Source organism: Rhinolophus sinicus, linkage group LG03 (genome assembly GCF_036562045.2).
Source record: "Rhinolophus sinicus isolate RSC01 linkage group LG03, ASM3656204v1, whole genome shotgun sequence".
In the NCBI taxonomy this organism is placed as follows: Eukaryota; Metazoa; Chordata; class Mammalia; order Chiroptera; family Rhinolophidae; genus Rhinolophus; species Rhinolophus sinicus.
Window position 1 is genome coordinate 54,147,951 of NC_133753.1, and position 21,274 is coordinate 54,169,224.

The window sequence follows — 21,274 nt, forward strand, 5'->3', positions numbered from 1 at the left end:
TGTACATAAACATTACTTAAAGAGTGAATTATTTCATGTATATAAAAGTTACTTAAGGAGTGACTTAATTCATGTACATAAAAGTTATTGTATGAAGTGAATTATTTCATATATATAAAAGTTACTTAAGGAGTTCCTTATTCCATGTATATAAAAAGTGGTGCTCAAATGTAAAGAAAACATGAACATTCTCAAAGCCTAAAGTTAACATGAAATTAAATAAACATACTTTCCCATTCACTGTCATTCTGAACTTATAGAAACAGACATTAGAAACAGAAAATAGACACACATCTCTCCTTACCGGATCTATTAGCTGGGAATACAGTTCATGGCAATTGTCAAAAATATACTTGTACGTAGAATCCAGGCAAGCTCTGACACAATCTTTCACCACCATGCTGGCCTTTGGTGGGTTTTGCAGCTCTAGAACCTGACAGACAAATTATTTTCTTAAAATAAAAAGTGGAACACTGTAATGCAGTATAAGCAAATCAAACAATATTCAATAAATGCTTTTAGTTGATTTTTCTATGTTTGGAAAAAATGTGATCTTAGAAATGTTTTAAATGTATAAATATCCACTTTAAGTTTCTGATATGACAAATCAGTGAAAATGGTCATAGTTGTAAATATTCAAATAGAAACACTTAAAGTAACCAGTCACAATATCATTCATTCATTCATTCCATTCAATCATTCAACAAATATTTATCACCTATTATATACCAGACAATGTGATACTGCAATGAATAACAGAAACAAAAGTCTCTTTCCTTGTAGAACTAATTCTAATAGATAACAAACAAAATAAATCAGTAACACATATAACATGATGATGCATGTTGAAAAGAAAAATAAAACAGAGAAGTGGGGACAGGAGGGATTTCACTGGACTAGAATTAACACACAGGATAGCAATAGGGGGCGAACTCAGAGAAGAGGATGGGAGCAAGGGGAAGATCATATATATATATATACACTGTAAGAACCTTAGGTTTGAGCTGGTGGGAGAAATTGGACTGTTTGAGCAGAAGAGCAAAGTGACACTATCTTTTTAAAAAGCCTCCCTTATGCTCCCTTAAGGTGGGTTATGGAAAAAGTAAAAAGACCAGTGATAAGAATAGAGCCATAAACCAGTCAAGAGAATACAGTGGTTGGACCTTAGTGGTAAGCTAAGAGTTGTTATAAGAAATTATATTCTAGTTAATTTTGGAAGAAAGAACTAACAAGATTTGCTGACAGATTGTATGATTGGTGTGAGAGAAGAGTCAGGTCCTGAAGGTTTTGGCCGGATTAACTGGTATAATGCTGGTGGCCTCAATTGAAATGGGTAGGCTGTGCTTGGGGGATCAGGAGTTCAGTTTTGGACGGGTTAAGACTGAGAGGACTATTATGCATACAACTGGATTTCAAATAGACATTTCAGCAAGTGAGTCTGGGGTAATGGAGAAACCTGGGCTAGAGATACAAATTTGGAAATTGTTAATTTAGAGAAGAATTTAAAGAAATGAGACTAGGTGAGCATGGTTAGAGAATAGGCCCAAGAAATAAACCCTGGGTTAGTCTAGCCCTATGACATCAGGTAAATGAGAAAAAAACAAAGTAGTGAAGACCAGAAAAAAATCAGCCAATGAGAGAGGAGGAAAACTCTCCAGTCTGAACTGTAGATTAACTGCAATCACACTCAAAATTCCAACAAGAACTAACATCATCTAAACAATTCTGAAAAAGGTGGAGGACTCACATTATTTGATTTGAAGATTTACTATAAGATTACAATAATCAAGGTAATGGTGAACGTATAGACAATTGAACAGTATGGAGAATCCAGAAACAGACCCAAACAAACATGACTAATTGATTATTTTAAAATGATGCAAATGCCATCCAATGGATAAAAGATCATTGTTTCAATAAATGGTGTTGGAACATGCATATGTGAAAAAAAAGAAAGAAAGAAAGAAAGAAAGAAAAAGAAAAAAAAAAAATCCTTGACTCAGTCCTCACAGCTTAAAAAAAAACTCTCAAAATGGAACACTGGACTAAATATAAAAGGTCAAATAAAACTAATAGGAGAAACATAGGAAATTCTTTTTGTGACCTTCCTTTAGCCAGGAGCACAATCCATAGTTAGAAAAATTGATAAAGTAGACTTCATCAAAAATAAAAATATTTGTTGTTCAAAAGATACTGTTAGAGAATGAAAGGCAAAGAACAGACAGGGAGAAAATATTAGCAAATAAAGTATCTGACGAAAGACTTACACCCAGGGTATATGAAGAATTCTTAATACTCAACAATAAGAAAGCAACCTAATGAAAACTGGGCAAAATATTTCAACAGATTGTTCATTAAAGAAACTCAGATGGCTAATCAGACCAAAAAAGGATAATCAACAATATTTATTAACAGAGAAAATTAAGACCACCATAAAATACTTCACTTCTACTAGAATGGCTAAAAATAGTTAAAACCATGGAAAATGCCAAGAGCTTCACCAAAAGATGTAGAACAACTGGAACTGGAATTCTCATGCACCGCTGCTGGGAATGCAAAATTATACAACTGCTTTGAAAAACAATTTGGCATTTCTTGTAAAGTTAAGCATACATTTACCAAATGATCGAGGAACCTCACTCTTAGGTGTTTACCCAAGAAAAGTGAAAACTTATGTTAACTAAAAGTACTAAAAGTACATACATGAATATTTTTAACAATTTTATTTATTATAACTGCAAACTGGAAACAACCCAAATGGCTGTACATGTGTGTATATATATATATATATATAAACAAAGAATACTACTCAGCAATAAAAAATAATTGTTGATACACTGAACAAGATGAATGAATAGCTGAAGTGTTATACTACATAGTATATTATTTCATTTACATGGAATACCTTCTGGAAAAAGTAAAACCATAGGGGACAACAACAGATCAGTGTCTGCTAGGGAATGGGAGAGGGTTTGACTGCAATAAATGAGCAGCAGAAGGGAATTCTGGATGTGTACAGAACTGTGCTATATGTGGATTGTAGTAATGGTTATACAGTTACACGTTTGTCAAAAGCAAGAGATCTGTACAACAATAAAAGTGTATATGACTCTCTGTAATGAGGTGAAAACGATAATGGAAGGAGGAAATTTGTTCAAAACATAATGGGAGAAAAGAAATTGGAAAGAAAATGTAAAGACGGCTATTTTGAGCAGTTTTTATGGTTAAAGGTAAAGATGAATTAGGGTATTAGCTGCAAAAGAAAGTGGAGTCAAGCAACATTTTTAAGGTTGGAAAAGTAATAGCTTGTTTGGTGATGGAGAATATCCATCCAGTAGAGAGGGGAAATTTGATAACTCGGGGGAGTGAAGAGGATTGCTGAAGCAATGCTTTAGTACTGAAGAGAGGATAAAATCAGTTGCACAAGTGGAAAAGATGGCCTTTTCTAGAACGGACAGCTAATCAATAGTAGTAATGAAAAAGAAGGAAGAGTATATGGACACAGATGCAGGTAAGTAGGCAGATGGGTGGGTGGCAGGACCATGGGTCAGAGCTTGAGGAAGCGCTCCAATCTTTGATTCTGTTTTCTCAGTGAAATGGGAAGCAAGGCCATCAGCTAGCACTGAGGGTGGAGGAGGAGTTGCAACCTTGAGGCGATTTTGTTTTCTGAACACTGCAAGGCTGGTGACTGAGGAATGGCCGATAGGCGGCACATGGGCTGAGGCTTCCTCACCTCACTCCCATTCCCCCACCTACTCAGTGACAATGGCAGGCATCATTTGTCAACTTGTAAACTTTCCCACTGAGTCTGGATCTCACTGTCATTTTTGACACACTTCCAGTGGCTGCTGCCAGTTGATCAGAATTGACAAAAGTTCTGTTTATCCCATTCACCCATTTTAACCATGATTTTAAACCAAATGAACTTTAATGAATCTGAATGGTTGTTGATATAGTATGGCTTTGTTTCCTGCCTCTCATATTATAAAATACCATTTTTCAGTGCTTTTAGTGAAAATAATCATGGAAAAAACTGAAAAAAATTTATTTCCTTTTTGTTTTCTGTACAGGAATTTTCTGAATAAACATTATAAAATTCTATCCAATATCAAACATTTTCAGTCCATTATCTGACAAAGTAGTTTTAGGCAAGCTTTACATGAATTGCTTGCTACCCAAATTATGAGTTCACAGGACTTGCTATTAAAGCAGAGGAGATATATCTAAAAAGAACTGCCTGCATATTTTGGTAGCTAATAGTTAAATATATTAATGGATTAAGCTATACTCTTATGTAGTCATTGCTAGAGATGAAAATGGAAGTGGCTACATTTGGGGTAAATTTAAACGTGTCAGCTACTTTCTTGCAATAAAGAAGCCAGCAAGACATCTAAGTGAAAACTGAAATAAGAAATAAACTCCATTTCCATTTAACGGTCTTAGAGATTTTTTTTGTAAGTGCCATGTCCATTTACTAGAGAGATTTGTTTAAGATGGTTTTAATTTAAAGCTAAATTTGAGCCAAATGTATCAGAATATCTTGTGTCTAGGATAATTCTTTTTCAACAACCTTACATTGGTAGATTCATTTAATTCAGACAAAGGCAACATAGCTTAATTGCTGAGACTGAACAGTACTGACTAAGAGAAGGGTAAAGCCTAAAAAGCTTTTGTATGACAAAAGAAACCATCAACAAAATCAAAAGGAAACCTGCTGAACCAGAGAAGATATTTGCAATGGATTTATCTGATAAGGGGTTCAATTCCAAAATATATAAAAACTCATAAGTAAATACCAAAAAATAAACAATCCAATTAAAAAATGGGCAGGGGACCTGAATAGACATTTTCTTAAGGAAGACATACTGATGGCCAACAGGTACATGAAAAGATGCTCAACATCACTAATCATCAGGGAAATGCAAATCAAAACCCCAATGAGATATCACCTCACAGCAGTCATAATGGCTATTGTTAAAAAGACCAAAAAAAAAAAAAAAAAAAGAAACAAGTGTTGGTGAGGATGTGAAGAAAAAGGAACCCTTGTACCCTTGTACATTGTTGGTGGGAATGTAAATTGGTACAGCCACTATAAAAACAGTGTGGTTTTGCAACAAATTAAAAATAGAACTATCATATGACCCAGCAATCCCACTTCTGGATATTTATATGAAGAAAATAAAAACACCAATTTGAAAAGATATATGCACCCGAATATCCATTGCATCATTGTTTACAATAGCCAAGATATGAAAGCAATCTAGGCATCTGCTGATAGATGAATAAAGAAAATGTGAGGCTCACACATAATGGACTATTATTCAATCATAAAAAAGAATGAAATCTTGCCATTTGAAAAAAACATGGATAGAACTAGAGGGTACTATTCTAACCGAACTAAGTCAGACAGAGAAAGACAAATACCATATGATTTCCCTTATGTGTGAAATCTAAAAAACAAACAACCAAACAAAATGAAACAGACTCAGATACAGAGAACTGGTGGTAGCCAGAGGAACAGGAGTGGAGAATGGGTGAAATGAGTAAAGGGGATTAAGGAGTAAACACTTCCAATTATAAAATAAATAAGCCATGGCAAAGTAATGGACAATATAGAAAATATAATTAATAATACTGTGATAAGCGTATGGTGACAGAAAAAACTAGATTTATCATGGTGATCACTTTTTAATGTACATAGTATTGAATCATTATGTTGTACACCTGAAACTAATGTAATATTGTAAGTCAATTATACATCAATACAAAAGAAAGAAACGTAAAACCAGACTTTACTAGAAAATACATGTGTGATGTCACACCAAGACAGTGACAGAAATAAAATAAGTTACCTTCATCCTAAAAAATGTGATACTTGTTAGCAAGTCAACAGTTGACTTCAGGTCTTGCAGTCTTTCAGCGTTGCTGGCAGGAAAGTTTTCCTGGTTAATTAGGAAAGAAAAAATGGGTAAATTATCAGCATTAAGCCTCTGGTGGAAAAATAAACTAAAACCAGCTTTCTGTGAAAGTAAATGAATGTGAACTGTGTAAAAATTTTAAAATATCCTTATAGTATTCTTACAATAGTTTTATTATATAACATTACAGAAAGTAAACAATTTGGAAATATTCTCTTGTTAGTATTTGAAAGCTATACCCTTGCATTTATTCCCATAATGAAATAAAAATATACAAACAATGTTATCAATGCAATATTATTAGGTTATTCATTCTTGTTCATAAAATAATTTTGCTACTAAAAGAGAGGAAGATGGCATATATTTGAAAAATTTTTTTTATAATTTTCTCAAGATGGATAATTTTTCCCAGAAATACTCTGGGAAATTTTACATGTGCTACATTTACTTTTAATCACAAAGAAACTTTAAAAAAAAAAAAAAAAGATTTCATTGAGGAAGGGGACCAGGACTTTATTGGGGAACAGTGTGTACTTCCAGGACTTTTTTCCAAGTCAAGTTGTTGTCCTTTCAATCTTAGTTGTCTCGGAGGGTGCAGCTCAGCTCCAGGTCCAGTTGCCATTGCTAGTTGCAGGGGGTGCAGCCCACCATCCCTTGCAGGACTCAAGGAACTGAATTGGCAACCTTGTGGTTGAGAGCCCACTGGCCCATGTGGGAATCGAACTGGCAGCCTTCAGAGTTAGGAGCATGGAGCTCTAACCTCCTCAGCCACCAGGCTGGCCCCGCAAAGAAACTTTTTAAAGTTAAAAAAATAAGCCTGCATTACATATTCTGTCTGTGAACTACTATGGATTTCAGCAAAAAGTTTCTGTTAGTGAGATCTGGTGAGAAATATCACATAAAAATGCAGATCTTTAGACTTTTGAAGGAAAGGAAAGATATACTTATGAAAATATTTGATTTAAGAAACAATTTTAACATTGATACATTTCTCATATTAACATGATTTCAGGTTAGTTTTTCAAAGGGCTACCAGGAAAATCACAGCTAACTTTTAGATATTCATTAACATGAGTAGGGTTGGGGTATCTAAATGACAGTGAATGAGGTGGATTCAGGTCCCTCTTGCCGCAAAATATGTTTCTCATTTCCTTGCATAGCAGTTCTTATTGCGTAAGTAGGCCACAGCTCCAACATGAAAGGTGAGTTTGACAAATTTGGCATTACTATTTCCAAAAATATGCAATGAAGAGACTAAAAAGTGAATGCAGAAGAAATACATATATGCAGATATGAAAAGATGTTTAGGATAAACTGTTAAATAAGGAATGCAATAGTTACTACTGTAGATTTTTTTTGGAAATAAAATTTGTAACTAATATATCTGGTAACAGATTTTAATAACTAAAATTATGTGTGTATTTACATATATACATGCACGTATATATATGTATATATATATATATATATATATATATGCACATTTTTTTAATTAAAGTTTATTGGGGTGACAACTGTTAGTAAAGTTACATAGATTTCAGGTGTACAATTCTGTAATACATCATCTATATATCACATTGTGTGTTCACCATCCAGAGTCAGTTCTCCTTCCATCACCATATATTTGATCCCCTTTACCCTCATCTACCACCCCCCTCCCCCTTTACCCTCTGGTAACCACTAAACTATTGTCTATGTCTATGAGTTTTTGTTTCTTCATTTGTTTGTCTTGTTCTTTTGTTGTTTTCAGTTTTATATACCACATATCAATGCATATTTTGTGTGTGTGTGTGTGTGTGTGTGTGTCTGTGTGTCTGTGTGTGCATGCGTGCACATGTTTTTGTATGTTTCACCTGGAGGAAAAGTATAGAATTGTTCACGATAAACTCTGGACAGCTTCAGAAAAGCATATTGTACTGATGTAGCATTAAGCAATGTGTCCCCATGGAAATCTCAAAAGCTGGGGCAATATCAGCAGGATATCTTAGAAACAAGGATGAACTTTCAAGATGAAGACTGGGCCACATGTCTATTTCATAGGAGTAAGTTAGAGGAGGGTAACTCAATCAGATGGTTATTAAAAGAATTATAAAAATAAGCTATACACACACAGTATTGTTGCAAGTTTAAGTGTGGAAAGGTACCTTAAGAGGGGACACCTGCTTGCTTACTTAGGGGAACCTTCCAGTGGGACAGGACCCGAGATCCCATAATCAGGATCTTTACTTTTCCATTACATAGCAAATAATTTTTTACAATATGACAAGAAATCATCTGAGTCACATACAACATTTAATCTTTAGGCAAATAATTTTGTACATACCCTATACTTTGACAGGTCAATCCTTAAAGAGTTATGCAACTGGTCCAGCAGTTTTATGAATTTTTCCCTCTGTACAAAGAAAACACAAAATGGGAGAATGGAAATAAATGGTCATTCTAAATGTAGTCCTTACAATAATTCTACGAGTTATTGTTCCCATTTTATAGAAAGGAAGGTTGAAATATATCAATGACTTGTCCAAGATCACAGAGCTGGTATGTGACATAGATTCAGACTCAGGTCTCTGACACCAAATTCATACTCTTTCCAATAAGTCACACTGGTTCTCGGTGGTGAATGAGAAAGTATCTAGAGAATTATGTTCTGTAGCAAGAGTCTAGACAACTGAATTGTCACTGTACTAATTCATAGTCAGGAAGAGAAAATATAACCCACCTCTTTCTACCCCCACACACCACCCCACCTCCCCAGAAATTAATTATAGTTTTTCATACTTCTCCCACCTATGGAAGTGAGAACAACTATTGTTTTTTCAAAAACTATTTCAAAAAGCATTTTCCTTTTGGTAAAAAGTGCAGACTTCATAATCTGAACGGACCAACTGCCTTTAAATTATGTTTATGATTTTGTGCTTAGAAAAGTATAAAATATGAGGCCAAAAATACTGATGCTTCCTTCTGATGCTGTCTCAGTGTTGGAATGACCTCTTCATAGAAGGATTTGAGGATGATAAAAATAAGAAGCTTTGTTAATAAACATAAGGATGGAGTTGTATGGATTAAACAAAGTAGGTAAGGTAAAAACATCAAAGTTACATGTACAAATTTCATAGGTAGACCATTTCACCATTCTGAGTCTCAGATTTCTAATCAAAAATGATAAAATAAAATAGGGGGTAGGAGTAAATGACAGTAAAGATCTCTGCCTACATTAATATTCTGTAAACACTAGCTTGCACTTTGGAAGATAAAGGCGAAAGTGGAAATTTTCCCTAGTTTCACATGCAAGGTGGATTTATGGGGTATACAACGCTTATCCCTCAAAGACACTTATCTTGAAAGTGAGCTGAATATTAACAGGAGTTGATAAATTGTTCCTCAATTGAAATTTCAATTTGCTGAATATACTGCCCTCATCAGGTTTACACATCAGTGAATAAAGTTTGAGTATTGCCTCTGGGTTAGCCCTTATGGAAGCAATAAGGAAGGAGCCTAAGAAATGAACCTTCCCTTCCAAAAGCTTGCCACTTGTTAGGCAGGTAAGACTCTCCAGTAAAGCTACTGGAAAATACAGATGAGTTGAATTCCTTAGATTTTGCTTTCCCATTATCCATCATACCTTACCAGGGGAGCAGGTGACCTATACTGTCCTTTATTCACCTTGTGTCCCTCATCCATGTGGGTCAGTGGCTCGCAATCAAAATAGAAAAGAACAACTATAATCCTTAGTTTATGCCACAGTAAAGTTAATCATTCAATGATTGGAAAAGTCAATGTGTTCATGTCCTATCTCTGACTTCTTTATCTGACCTCTGTGATTGGTACTAATCATCAAGAAAGCTCTCATGACCCTAGTCATGCCCCAAATCAATGGCCCCCTTACAATACGCTGGGTCCCACTGTTCTGGTTGCCCAATATCCATTCATCCAGTCTTCATTACTAATAGATCCTCATGGGTCAAATGTGTCCACTTTGAAATGCCCAACTCCCCAGACCTATTTTCCTCTAGGAATGGCCATGTAGTATGATATAGGCCAACGAGATGTATACAACTTATTGAAGGGGATGGACTCAGCTAGCATATTATCAATGAATTACTATTTGGAAAGATTACAAGAGTGCGCTTGGCAGACAGTATTTGCTGTGTTAGTGTTTGCTACATAATTCTTTTGTCAGGCTTTTTCCATTTGCCCTCTGTGTTTCTCTCCTTTCCTACCTTAAACACAGGCTAGAAACTAGAAGGTAAAACAGCCATCCTGTGGCTATAAGATGAAAAGCTAAACACTGGTAAGGATGTTGGAGCAAGAAGCTAGAAGGGGTTTCCACACTTCACCCTAGAGATGTTTGCCCACCTTTTCAAAAAGTTATAATCCTGAGCAGATACACTGCTCAGGTACATCTGGACTTAGGTTACATGGAAAAAAAATCTTACTTAGTTAAGCTTGTTTAATTGAGTTTCTGCTTCATGCAGCTGAACAGAATTCTGACTGATACAAATCACACATTTGGTCTTGCTACCTAGGTCGTCAGTAACCAGCTGGAAAATTTACATTCAAGGAAAATAGGAAACTGTGGAGAAAACTGCCAGGCTTGTTGTCACACAATCTCAAACAATATCGGCTGATGTGAAATTAAAAAGTGTGCTGCTGATTGAATCTTCATAGAGAGCATTGAAACAGCAGGACAGCTTGGAATTTAATTTTATCTTCCATATTTCTATTTAACGAGAGTGAGACTGCCCTTGCAAGAGCAGAGAAAGCCTACTTACTACCTGCATATTATGATTTGAGGAATAAAAGAATGGGTGATTAAAGAATGTTTCCCCTGAGGGCCACGCTCCAATATCAGAAACTGCCACGTTATTCGGTTCTTTGCCTTGGGTGGACTACATCTGCATGGTATTTGGTAGGGGTCAAATCAACAACAATAATACCAAGTATTATCAGTTATCAAAAATTTAGGTTTAGTTGGTAAGAATGATTCTAGAACAGGTGTCAGCAAACTGTAAAGAGCCAAACAGTAAATATTTTCAGCTCTATCATCTTTGTCACAACTATTAACTCTATTGCATTGTAGCACAATACCTCCTGTAGAGAATACATATACAAATGGGCCTGGTTGTTTTCCAGTAAGATTTTGTTTATGGACATGGAAAGAGGAATTTCATATAATTTTCATGTGCCACAAAATAAGTCTTCTCTTGATTGTTCTTTAACCATTCAAAATGTAAAACTCATTCTTAGCTCATGGGCCATACAAAACCAGATGGTGGGCAGTTTGGGCCCATGGACAGAGGGGAGGGTTGTGAGTAGGGGGAGGCAGTTGCTATGCCCAAGCGCACTCTTAGTAGTCTCCCTAGGATCCTGGAAACTGGAAGGAAAAGCTCTGATAAGGAAGGGGTGTAAAAACCCCTGTACCATCCTCAGCTTCTCTCTTCCATTCCTTTCTTTCTCAGTATCTCACTCCAATAGTGGGGGGTAGATATAACCGGAAGCTAATGATGTGTAAGCTTTGGGGACCCTCACTCGTTTCAGCTTTCTTGGGAGCCTTCTTAGGTTTTCGTAACATTCGCAAGAATAAGATAAAAATTATTCTGACCTGGACTAGCAAGTTGTAAAATCCTTTTCCAGATCATACCAAAAGCAGTCATTAAAGAAGAACAGAAACATTTCAAATAGAAGTAATACATGGGCTATTTTGATAATTTAATTCATGTTAAATATATGAACATACTGGACATATATTTATATTTCTTGCTGATTTGAGATTAATATGGATACCAACAGAGATACCATAAAATTATAAAATGCTATACAAAAATGTTGCCAATCACAAACTAATAAATGTCATTAATTCAAAGAGTATTTAAGGAGTCACTTCATAGGCAAACTTAAAAAACACTTGAGGTGTTATCATTCACTGACCAAGATGGCTTAGCGCTTCCCCTCAGTTTGGCTAAACTTTAGACAGGCTTCTTTATGACTGTAGGTCCTGACCACCCTTTTCTATATTTAGAGCACTTTCTTTAGAAAGATTATTATAAATTCTTTCTCTGCCTCTTTAAAATGTAAACCTTTTTAAAAGTCTCATGCCAGTTTTACAACTGAGAAATGTCTTCCTCAAGTACCTGGGACCCACTCCTTTAAAATGTAATCACCTAAGATATAGCAACCCTATCTCCCAGGCTCTGTGGGAGTGGAGAAGACTGACTCCTATGGGTGCCAATTAGCAAACACAGATGGTCTTAGCACAGAAAAAGACATTGGCAAACTCAATTCAATATGCTTGACACTTTCCATTTATCAACATTCCCCCTGAAATCAACAGGTACTTTTCCTCTAGTTTATTCTAGCCCTTAAAAACTATTTCTTGTTTCAGTGGAAACGAGGTGAGTCTGAGCTCTGGCCTCTTTCTCTTATTGCAATAGCCTTAAATAAAGTCTTCCTGGATTGTTTGATTTTTGTTGAGTGCAATCTTTGCTTTGACATCCCACATGAAAAAAACATAATAAAAAGCTTTCCCAAGTTTAGTGAAAGTCATTAAACGTTGCATTATCGATGAATTATGAAAGTAAAAGAAACGTTTCTAAAGCATCAGTTTTTAATGTTTGATCAACTCTGCTAGATAAAAGTGTATTATCTTTTTAAATAAAAGTTATATTTCAGAATTTTTGTCAGATGAAAAAGCGATCCAGCATCCATAGTCAAAAAATGTAGAAAACACTCTTAGAGGTGAGTCAGGCAGTTAATGAATGAAAATATTGTGTTATTTTGATGGCATTTTTAATGTCTGTGGAGTCTGTTTTATTATAATTCATTGTGATTTATTTTTATTAGAAATGAATACTAATTTTATATCAAATTTCCTATTGACAATTTTCTATTCTTCTTTTCAAAGAAAGTGTCATCATTTTGCATAAGGTTTAGGCAGCTCAAAAACTAGATCCACCTGTGCCCAGAACTAATCATTTGTCAAGTCATAAAGAAACAATCTCTTCCAAAATGTTTTCCACACTCATTCCCTCCTTTGTCACATCACTTCATTTACTCTAAACCATTGTCTACATGCTGCATCACTTTGTCTTGCTAAGGCTAGCACAATAGCCTTCGCATTTCTACCTAGTTCTTCTGTTTCAATAGCAAGAACTGGTTTATTCATTCCTTCTTTCTTCAGTGTGGCTGCCTGTAGTTTTGGGACTAGAAAACTAAATGCCATATTTCTCAAATGCGTCTGCAGATAGGTTTCTGCAATTATCTTAGTGTGTGCCTATTAGATGCATGCGCAACTGCTACTTTTGCAAAGCAGTTGCGAAGGCGATGGAGGCCCACTTCCTGCATCTTGGTTTAGCTCTGCAGCTAAGTAAAGTCCTGGAGACATTTGCTTCTCAGTCTCTGGCCACTAGCTTTGCTATTTGAAAAAGACAGCTGCATTGGCAATAGAAGCAGCCTTCTGATTCTTCGCCATACTGACAGTAAGGAAACTCAGAGCTTCTCTTGCAAATAAGTTTCATTGTGATATTTTAGGAATTATTACAGAAGGATCCTTCTCCAGTCCTTCAGACGATATTGCAAGCTTCTAATTCTCTGTGCCAAACTCCTTTTTAGTTAAGATTGCTAGGAAGTTTCTATTACTACAGCTGAACTCTGTCTGATAAACATTCTCTCTCCCCTCTGTAATGTTTCTTTTACAGAGTGATCTAAATAAAAAATTGTATCAAATTGTACTCTATGCTTTAAGAATGAGGTCCAAACTTCTTAGGGGGCATTAAAGACCCTCAAAAATTAATGTCAATCCAATTATAAAGCTTCCTCTTATACTTCCATTTTTATTGATTGATTTATTTACTTCCATTTTTAATTCTATCTGCCACCCTCGGTAGGCAAGCTATGTTATACAAACTTCTTTGAACTTATTTTGCATCTTAACTTCCCCTTGTCTTTACTCAAATACCTTCCCAGGCCTAAGGTAGTGTTTCTACAACTTCTTGGACTTTGAAAAATATTACTCATCCCTAAAAGTCCTATTCTTTTTGTCAAGCTTCCATGAGCTTCTGAAGAGAATCAATCACTTGCTTTCTTCAGTCTCAAAGCAAATTTATAACTATGAGCTCCTTTGCACTTATCACATTTCAGGAGTGATTTATGGTTATTATTACACATGGTTATGTGACTATCCCATTAGCGTATTAGCCCCAGACAGTAGAGGTCAGTATCTTCTAGTCCCTCTGCTACCTGCCATAATGCCTTATATAAGGTATCACATAAACACACATTGAATGAACAAGTGAACAAAAAAGACCATATGTAATGCCCCCCCAAATGTTTAGTAGTATATTTGATTTTGCCTGCACTGGCTATGTTAAAGAAGGTGTGTATGCTCAAGGAAAAAAAAACAAAAAACTGAGATAGATAAACATCACTTTTATTAATAATGTATTTGCTATTTTTGTCTTAAGTTAACTAAGTCACTAAATGCATTTCCTAAAGACTTTTCTTCAAAGTTGAAACACTGAACTCCATTTCATGGAGTATTCTTCCTTTCCAACTGTTCAATCTCAACTGCTTCACTAACCAATGACCTCCTAATTGCTAAATGCCATGGGCTCATTTATTTCCCATCTGATTTGAACCTTTTGCAAGAGCTAATGACGCTACATCTTCCCCTTTTCTCAAAATAGTTAACCTTGCCTTTCATAATATCACATTTTTATTATCATTTTCATTCAATTTCTTTAACTATTTTCCTCAGCAAACTTTGCTGTCCACTCCTCGCCACACTGAAGGGTTCTGTCCTTTTCACTTTATTCTTGAACATTTTCATCCAAACCATGAATTCAAGCAACACTTGTACACAAAAAAGTATGAATTTGTAACAGTAATGATTTTCTTTTTAAAAATATTTGTTTGACTATCCTCATAGGTAAAAAAGCTTTTTCCATGGTTTATTTTTTGGAGAAAAATGTCTGGGTTACACCTTTAAAAAGGATAAAGAAGGGCCAATACAATAGTGTTTCTAAGTCACAAGTGACAGTATCAGCTTCAGAAGTCAGGTCAATAAGAAATTTAGGCCCAAAGTGGACGTGGGTGACATTATACTTAGATATATTTGACTGTGCAAATAGCACTGTTTTCAATAGGTAGAGAAAAATATGGTTACATCTGCATAATGAGTCACCAATTTATCACGATGGCATTTGAAGATTTCTTTTTGACCTTGTTCTATATATAATAAGTTATTTCATTTACAAAATGAAGTTTGTTATAACCTTGTTGCTGCTGAAACACTGAAAAGTACTGAAATCAGTTTGATTTCTTTTCTTTGGGTCAGCGTGAAGTAAAAGAGTGTGCTACCTCATTTTCCTCCATGTGGCTTTTATAGGGGATATTAATCATATACACACATCCTCTTTCTCAGTGGTAGAAAGTCTCAGTGTTCTATAAAGTTGGCTTATTCAGTACAACGTAGCCAGGCAGAATATTAAAAGCAAAACAATTTCATAACATTGAATGATTTATGTTACAGGTAAAATCCCAAGACAATAAATACTGTTACCAAGATGAGGTTTTTCATGACAAAACTGTTCTGTGATCTAGTATTGGTCATGATGGTATTTTCTTGAGCTGGCTAGGAAATGTTCTTTGGTGCCACATCTTATAAGAGTCAATTTAGCTTGACAAAAGTAGCTGATGGTACACTGTTTATACTGTAGACATGGCAGTAGAGACAAAATCTTTATACCTTAGTTATAGACAGCACTTTCAGCTTTTACAAACTGCCTTAACGTCTTTTACCTCAGTTTATTTTCATCTTGAATTTGAGAAACATGTTAGAGTAATAATTGTTATCTTCACTGAGCAGCTTAAGAAACTGAGGCTTGAGCAACTAAACTAACTTCCTAATTTTGAGTACACATTCAAACCCCTTGACTCCTAATCCAGACAGTGTTTTCTTCTACTAGTATTGATTTTGATATGTCATTAAATAATATTTACTTTTTCCTTTGATTTTCTCCAAAACATCTCACACACCTCACATACATTTTCTTTTAGATGCAAAGGACAGAAAAAGAATAAGCACAGCAGCACATTTTTTCTGTTGTTTCTACTGGCTTTACACTATTTTATTTGCTGGGTTTCATTTTTTTGTACTCTATGATACATATACCCAAATTTGATTTCTAACAACATGATCAATAACAAAAATCTATTCAGTGAACCACTTTGGAAGTTTAGTGGGAAAAGTAACTATGGTGTCATGGAAATCACTTTCCTGCAATGGATCTTAGTTTCCTCTGAGAGAGAGAGAGAGAGAGAGAGAGAGAGAGCGCAAGAGGGATTAAGTAGGTACAGATAGTTCTCTTAGACTCTTCACACACCTACAACTTTTTATTTAGAAGATGTGCTGTTATCCCTCAGCACAAGTAGGAACCAACAGGAAGAGCAAATGGAGTCTAATACTAGGCTCCAGAGAAGTCAACCAAGCTCCCATTTACCAGGAGACAGTGTCTGCAGTGGCGAATCCCAAATTTGCATACATGTAGAATTTCCTATAAAACATCAACGCTCTCACAAAATGTATGTTTCCCCCATTGGAAAAGGTCAATCCAGATATGGAGATTTAATCTAATGAAGATGCCTACTGACTGTTATTTCACTGAATGTTTCCAATGAACTTTTAGTTTTAGCCCAATTATACTGAGATAGTCCCTAAGATATACCTTCGGTAATAAAATTCTAAGAATATCTTGAATCCAACGTCTCTTGAAAATGTAACTCCCAAAAGTTCCTAGGAATTTTAAATTTAAAAAAACAATACTTACTCCAAAGTTGGTAGCAGCAAATCGATCTGAGGCAGAGACCTGCACATTTGTTGAGACTGTTGTATGAGCATAGAATGCATTTATATTCGCCAGCAAGGTGCTCATGACAGCAGGGACACCCGGGCACATGTATTTAGAAGACAGACATGAAAAGTGACTGCAAGACAAAAATATTAAGCGCTTTTAGAACAGAAATTAATTAATTCACCTAACAGCATATCCTCTAACATCAGCAATTAAATAATTCGTCGACTACATCTATGAACAGGAGAGAAAACTGCCATAATTTCTAACTGAAAGAGAAAGCAATTTCAGCCTTTTAAAAATTTCTCACAAATGAGCAGTGGCTTACTTATAATGTGATTTTCCAGAGATGTGTGCATAAACCCTTTCAACTGTGAGAGGGTTGTGTGTACACACCAAAAGTACAATTGTCAGTGGAATCCACCACAGATGGGAGGCAGTAGTATCAGGGAATTCTCCTTCTCTCCAGCAACTATGTCACCCCTTATATCAGTTCCTGAAATGCTGTATTTCAACCAGAATGTTTTTCACACTTGTATTCCCCTCCCAAAGATGAAGCAAAAGGCCCTCTTTGAACTGTGCATTGATTGGACAAGTGAACTTAATATCGGCCTTGAGTCTATTTTGTGTGCTTTTGTCATAAAGGATTATCTTCCATAAGCAGTTCTGTTTTTCAAGAATTCTTCTAACACCAGGATTTAATTAAGCAAACAGATGACTAGTGAGGACAGACTGCATTGTGCCAGCTTTATACTTAAAGACCATTGCTGTTAAATCTTGAATAATAGTATCACATGCAGACATCAGAAGCAATACATGTTCAATTGTGTTATTTCTCTCAAGAAAACCTGTTTTATTTGAACTATCACAAAAGACTTGAAAATTGATAGCCCAGCTTATGATAAAAGTGAAAAGATAAAATACACACAGAGGAAAGAAATTTTCAGTACATAATCTGAATCTGTTTCTCTCATGTCTCGGTAATTTATCTTCCACCTAAGCATCAGTGATTTTGGCACTGCTGACACAAACACAATTTACACACGAGTACATAAATAACTGCCCTGAATAGCACCTTAACAGAAATGGACGATGTTCCTACAAATGCCGGCTTCTCTTAGATCTCAGCCAGGCCACGCTCCTGGCTTGTCATCATACTAGCTAATAAAAGTAGGTTAAAGTCTTAAACATGGATCTTTGAGGATCATAAATAACAATATATGTCGTGAGGGTTACATCATTGGTGCACATTAATTATGGAATTAGATTTATCACTGATTGTTTCTTTTAGGTGAATGTTACATATTTTGACTTTATTGTACATTAAATTAATTATAGTTAATATCGATTAAGAATACCACCAATGATATAAAGATATTAAAAGTAGAAATTATTAAAAAGACATTGAGTTAAATTAAAACAATATTAAAAGTAGGAAAAAGAAATAAAAACCCTAGTACTATGCTACATTTCTTTCTTCCCCCCAACAATTCACAAAGGATTATATTTCTTAGACCCAAGGTAGAGGTCAAGAGTTGCAGAATACGCATGCCTAAGTGTAATGACGTGGGGGATGGCAAAAGGAAAACACACACACCTGGGGGAACAAGAGATATAGAAACATCAACTGTGAAAATAAGCTGCTGAGAATCTCATAGACCACAAGCTCACTGTCCTAAGCATGCATTTTCTTTTGAAAGCGATACAAAAGGTCTCAAGAATGAATAATCTTGTCCTTGGTTTTCCAAAAGAATTGATGCCCTCCTAATGCAGACATGATACTTTGTCTTGACTTCTTGTAGCTGCCACCATGTGATTGTTGGTGCCCGATTAAGGTGACAGCAAAAGCTTAGCAGGTACTTTGAGCAGAAATAATGGAGGAACATATGAATATTCTGCTTCAGGGGCTCATAGTGTGAATTTCATAAGTGAAATAGGAAATTTTATATTGCGGATGATGCAATTATTAAACATCGCTCACTGCTTCAAAGCCATCTGAGGGGTAATGGGTGAGACATGGAAAGACTGGGTAGATCAACAACCAAGCTTTGCCTATTTTACACTTTAAGTTGGTTAAGCCAACATCTTAATGATGAAAATGCCCTATGAAATTGTGCTTTGAGGACCCCAAAGCAATATTTTACAACCAAAATGATAATAAAAATAAGTTAAATATGAAAACTTATGGATATTATAGTCAAAGCCATGTATATTAATGTAATTAATTGTGTTACCTTAGTTTAATGCAATCCTTGCTATGCATTTATCATTCATATTAATATATATTATTCACAAAAATTAGAAAAACAGTGAAAATATATTATTGTTTACACTTTAAACTTTTCTTTAAAAAAATAACTTCAATTTATAGCCAAATAGAATTATAATGCTTTCTCTTATTAGAATTGATTAGAAATAGAATTATAATTTATTCTCACGTTTTCCTACTATTTAACCTTTTATCCATTTTTTTATATTAAAGACATCTGGACAGAGTACTCTCGCTTCAATGACTAAACATATACTGTATCTCTGAGATTATTCATGGTAGGGATGTGGAGTAGATTAAAACATGGTCCTGGTATAAAACATGCAATCCCTAATTGAGAGGCACACACAATAAACTCTAATTTTGTCATAAAAGAAAAAGTGCTATTACAGAGCTGTCTAAAGGTTTAGGTGGGCCATGGATAGAGGAGTGAGTCCTGGAGCTAGAGGGCAAAGGTACAAAGCCTGGACTGAATTCATTAGTGGTGAGCCCACTACAGGAGAAGCCAGACTGAAAAGAGTGAGCCAAGGTCTAGAGGATCAGAGTTTATATAATGGCCATGGAAGAGATGAGCGTTTGGTGTCCCTAGAACTTGGTTCAATAAATATTTTTTGAACTTGTCTGATTGTCAGACACTGTATTAGGCATTGGGTATACAGTAACAAATTCACTCACAGATCAGTGGAGGAATCAGTCACACAAGAAGTAACACAGTTATGAGAAAGTTATAAGAAAGAAAAGCATAACAGAATGCTATGAGACACTAAGTTAGAGTATGTATTATAGCCTGGCATCTTGAAATGAGCCTGGGCTCCAGTTAATGCATAACTAAAATAGCCAAACCAAGCATAGGGCTTGTTATCACTGATAGATACTGAGGAATGAAATACCAGTAGTACAAACAAAGGCACAACAGGTAAAAAATAACACGCACAAAATATTGTGTACAGTGTATCCTAGAAGTTTTAGGTGGAGTCCAAATTTCCAGGAGAATCTTCTAGGCCTAGTATGAGCAGAGCCAAGGCAAAGGGGCATGCAGAAGAGTCTTGTGCAATACGTTAGGCAAGGTGAACCCATTATGTAGGTCAAAAGACTTTTTCAAGCAAAACTCAAAATTTTACAGAGTTAATGTAATAAAAAATTATCTCCAAGAAACTCTAGTTGTTTACATGGAGTAGGAAGTGACATCATGAGAGGTGAATTTAAATAGATTAATTTGGTTGGCAGGAGATTTTAGGAGGATGGGTTAAGGAAGGTGAGACTAGAGAAGAGTCCAATTAGGAGACTGTAAAAGTCGATGACAGATTCTGAGCTAGGGCAGTAGCTACAGAGATCGGGAGGAGGGAATGAATTTGAAAAGTACTGAGAGAGGAAAAAAGGTCAAGACTTGGTGATTGATAAGAAGTGAGAGATAGGAAAGAAAACTGGTTAAGTTCCAAGGTTTTAGTTTGCAAGACTGGGTGAATGGTCATCTGCCAAGTGAACTAGGAACTGAAAAGGAGACAGGAATTGTAAGGTGGAGATTATGATGTGGTTAGTTGAGTTGGAGCTTAAGGTGCTTATAGAGCTTCCATATAGGAATGTCCACCAGGTTATTGGAGCTATGGACTGGACACTTAGATGTGGGGGTCATCAGCATGTAGGACTCAATCAAAATCATGAGAAAGAATAAAATCATCCCAGAGTAATTATGTAGACTGAAAAGAGAAGTGTCAGGGAATGGAACCTGGGAAACAATGTAGAAGGCACTAGAAGGAAGGAGAGTAAATTCTGTGATGGAGACAAAAATAAATAAATAAATAAATAAATAAATAAATAAATAAATAAATAAATAAATAAAGGAAAGCCAGCATGCTGGAATCAGGGAAAGCATGCGAATAAGAGGTTTGAAGAATAAAAGATGATTGGTGCTATTAAATACAGTGAAAGGGTCTTACAAGGACAGAAAATAGACTATTGGATTGGGCATCATTGTGGTCTTAACAAGTTCAATGTTGGGGGGTAACAGGCGTTTGCACTAAGAGGAAACAGGATGGAAAGTGAGGAGGTACTAGGGACGATCAAGTTAAAGCGGGTAAGGCCAGAGTCGGTTGGTCTCCGGCTAAGGACTTTTGACTTTCTCATGTGGACTATATAGAGTTAGTTGAGTTTCTTTTTTCAGAGGGAACTGACATGATAACATGAATTTGGAAAGATGACTCTGAAATGGTGTAAAGGTAGATTTAAATGAGTAGGTATTG

At 35.5% G+C, this 21,274-nt stretch overlaps 1 protein-coding gene across 3 annotated transcripts in view; it reads right to left on the reverse strand.

Annotated features, from left to right (window-relative positions):
* UNC13C (unc-13 homolog C) overlaps positions 1-21,274 on the reverse strand; it is a 504,352-nt gene that overhangs the window by 212,608 nt on the left and 270,470 nt on the right. For all 3 annotated transcript variants that reach the window (XM_074327725.1, XM_074327724.1, XM_074327726.1), the window contains exons 13-16: positions 16,742-16,898; positions 8,242-8,310; positions 5,853-5,942; positions 305-433 (exon numbers count right to left, since the gene is read on the reverse strand). In XM_074327725.1, coding sequence (XP_074183826.1) covers positions 305-433; positions 5,853-5,942; positions 8,242-8,310; positions 16,742-16,898 — 445 coding nt within the window. The remainder of the gene's footprint in view (positions 1-304; positions 434-5,852; positions 5,943-8,241; positions 8,311-16,741; positions 16,899-21,274) is intronic.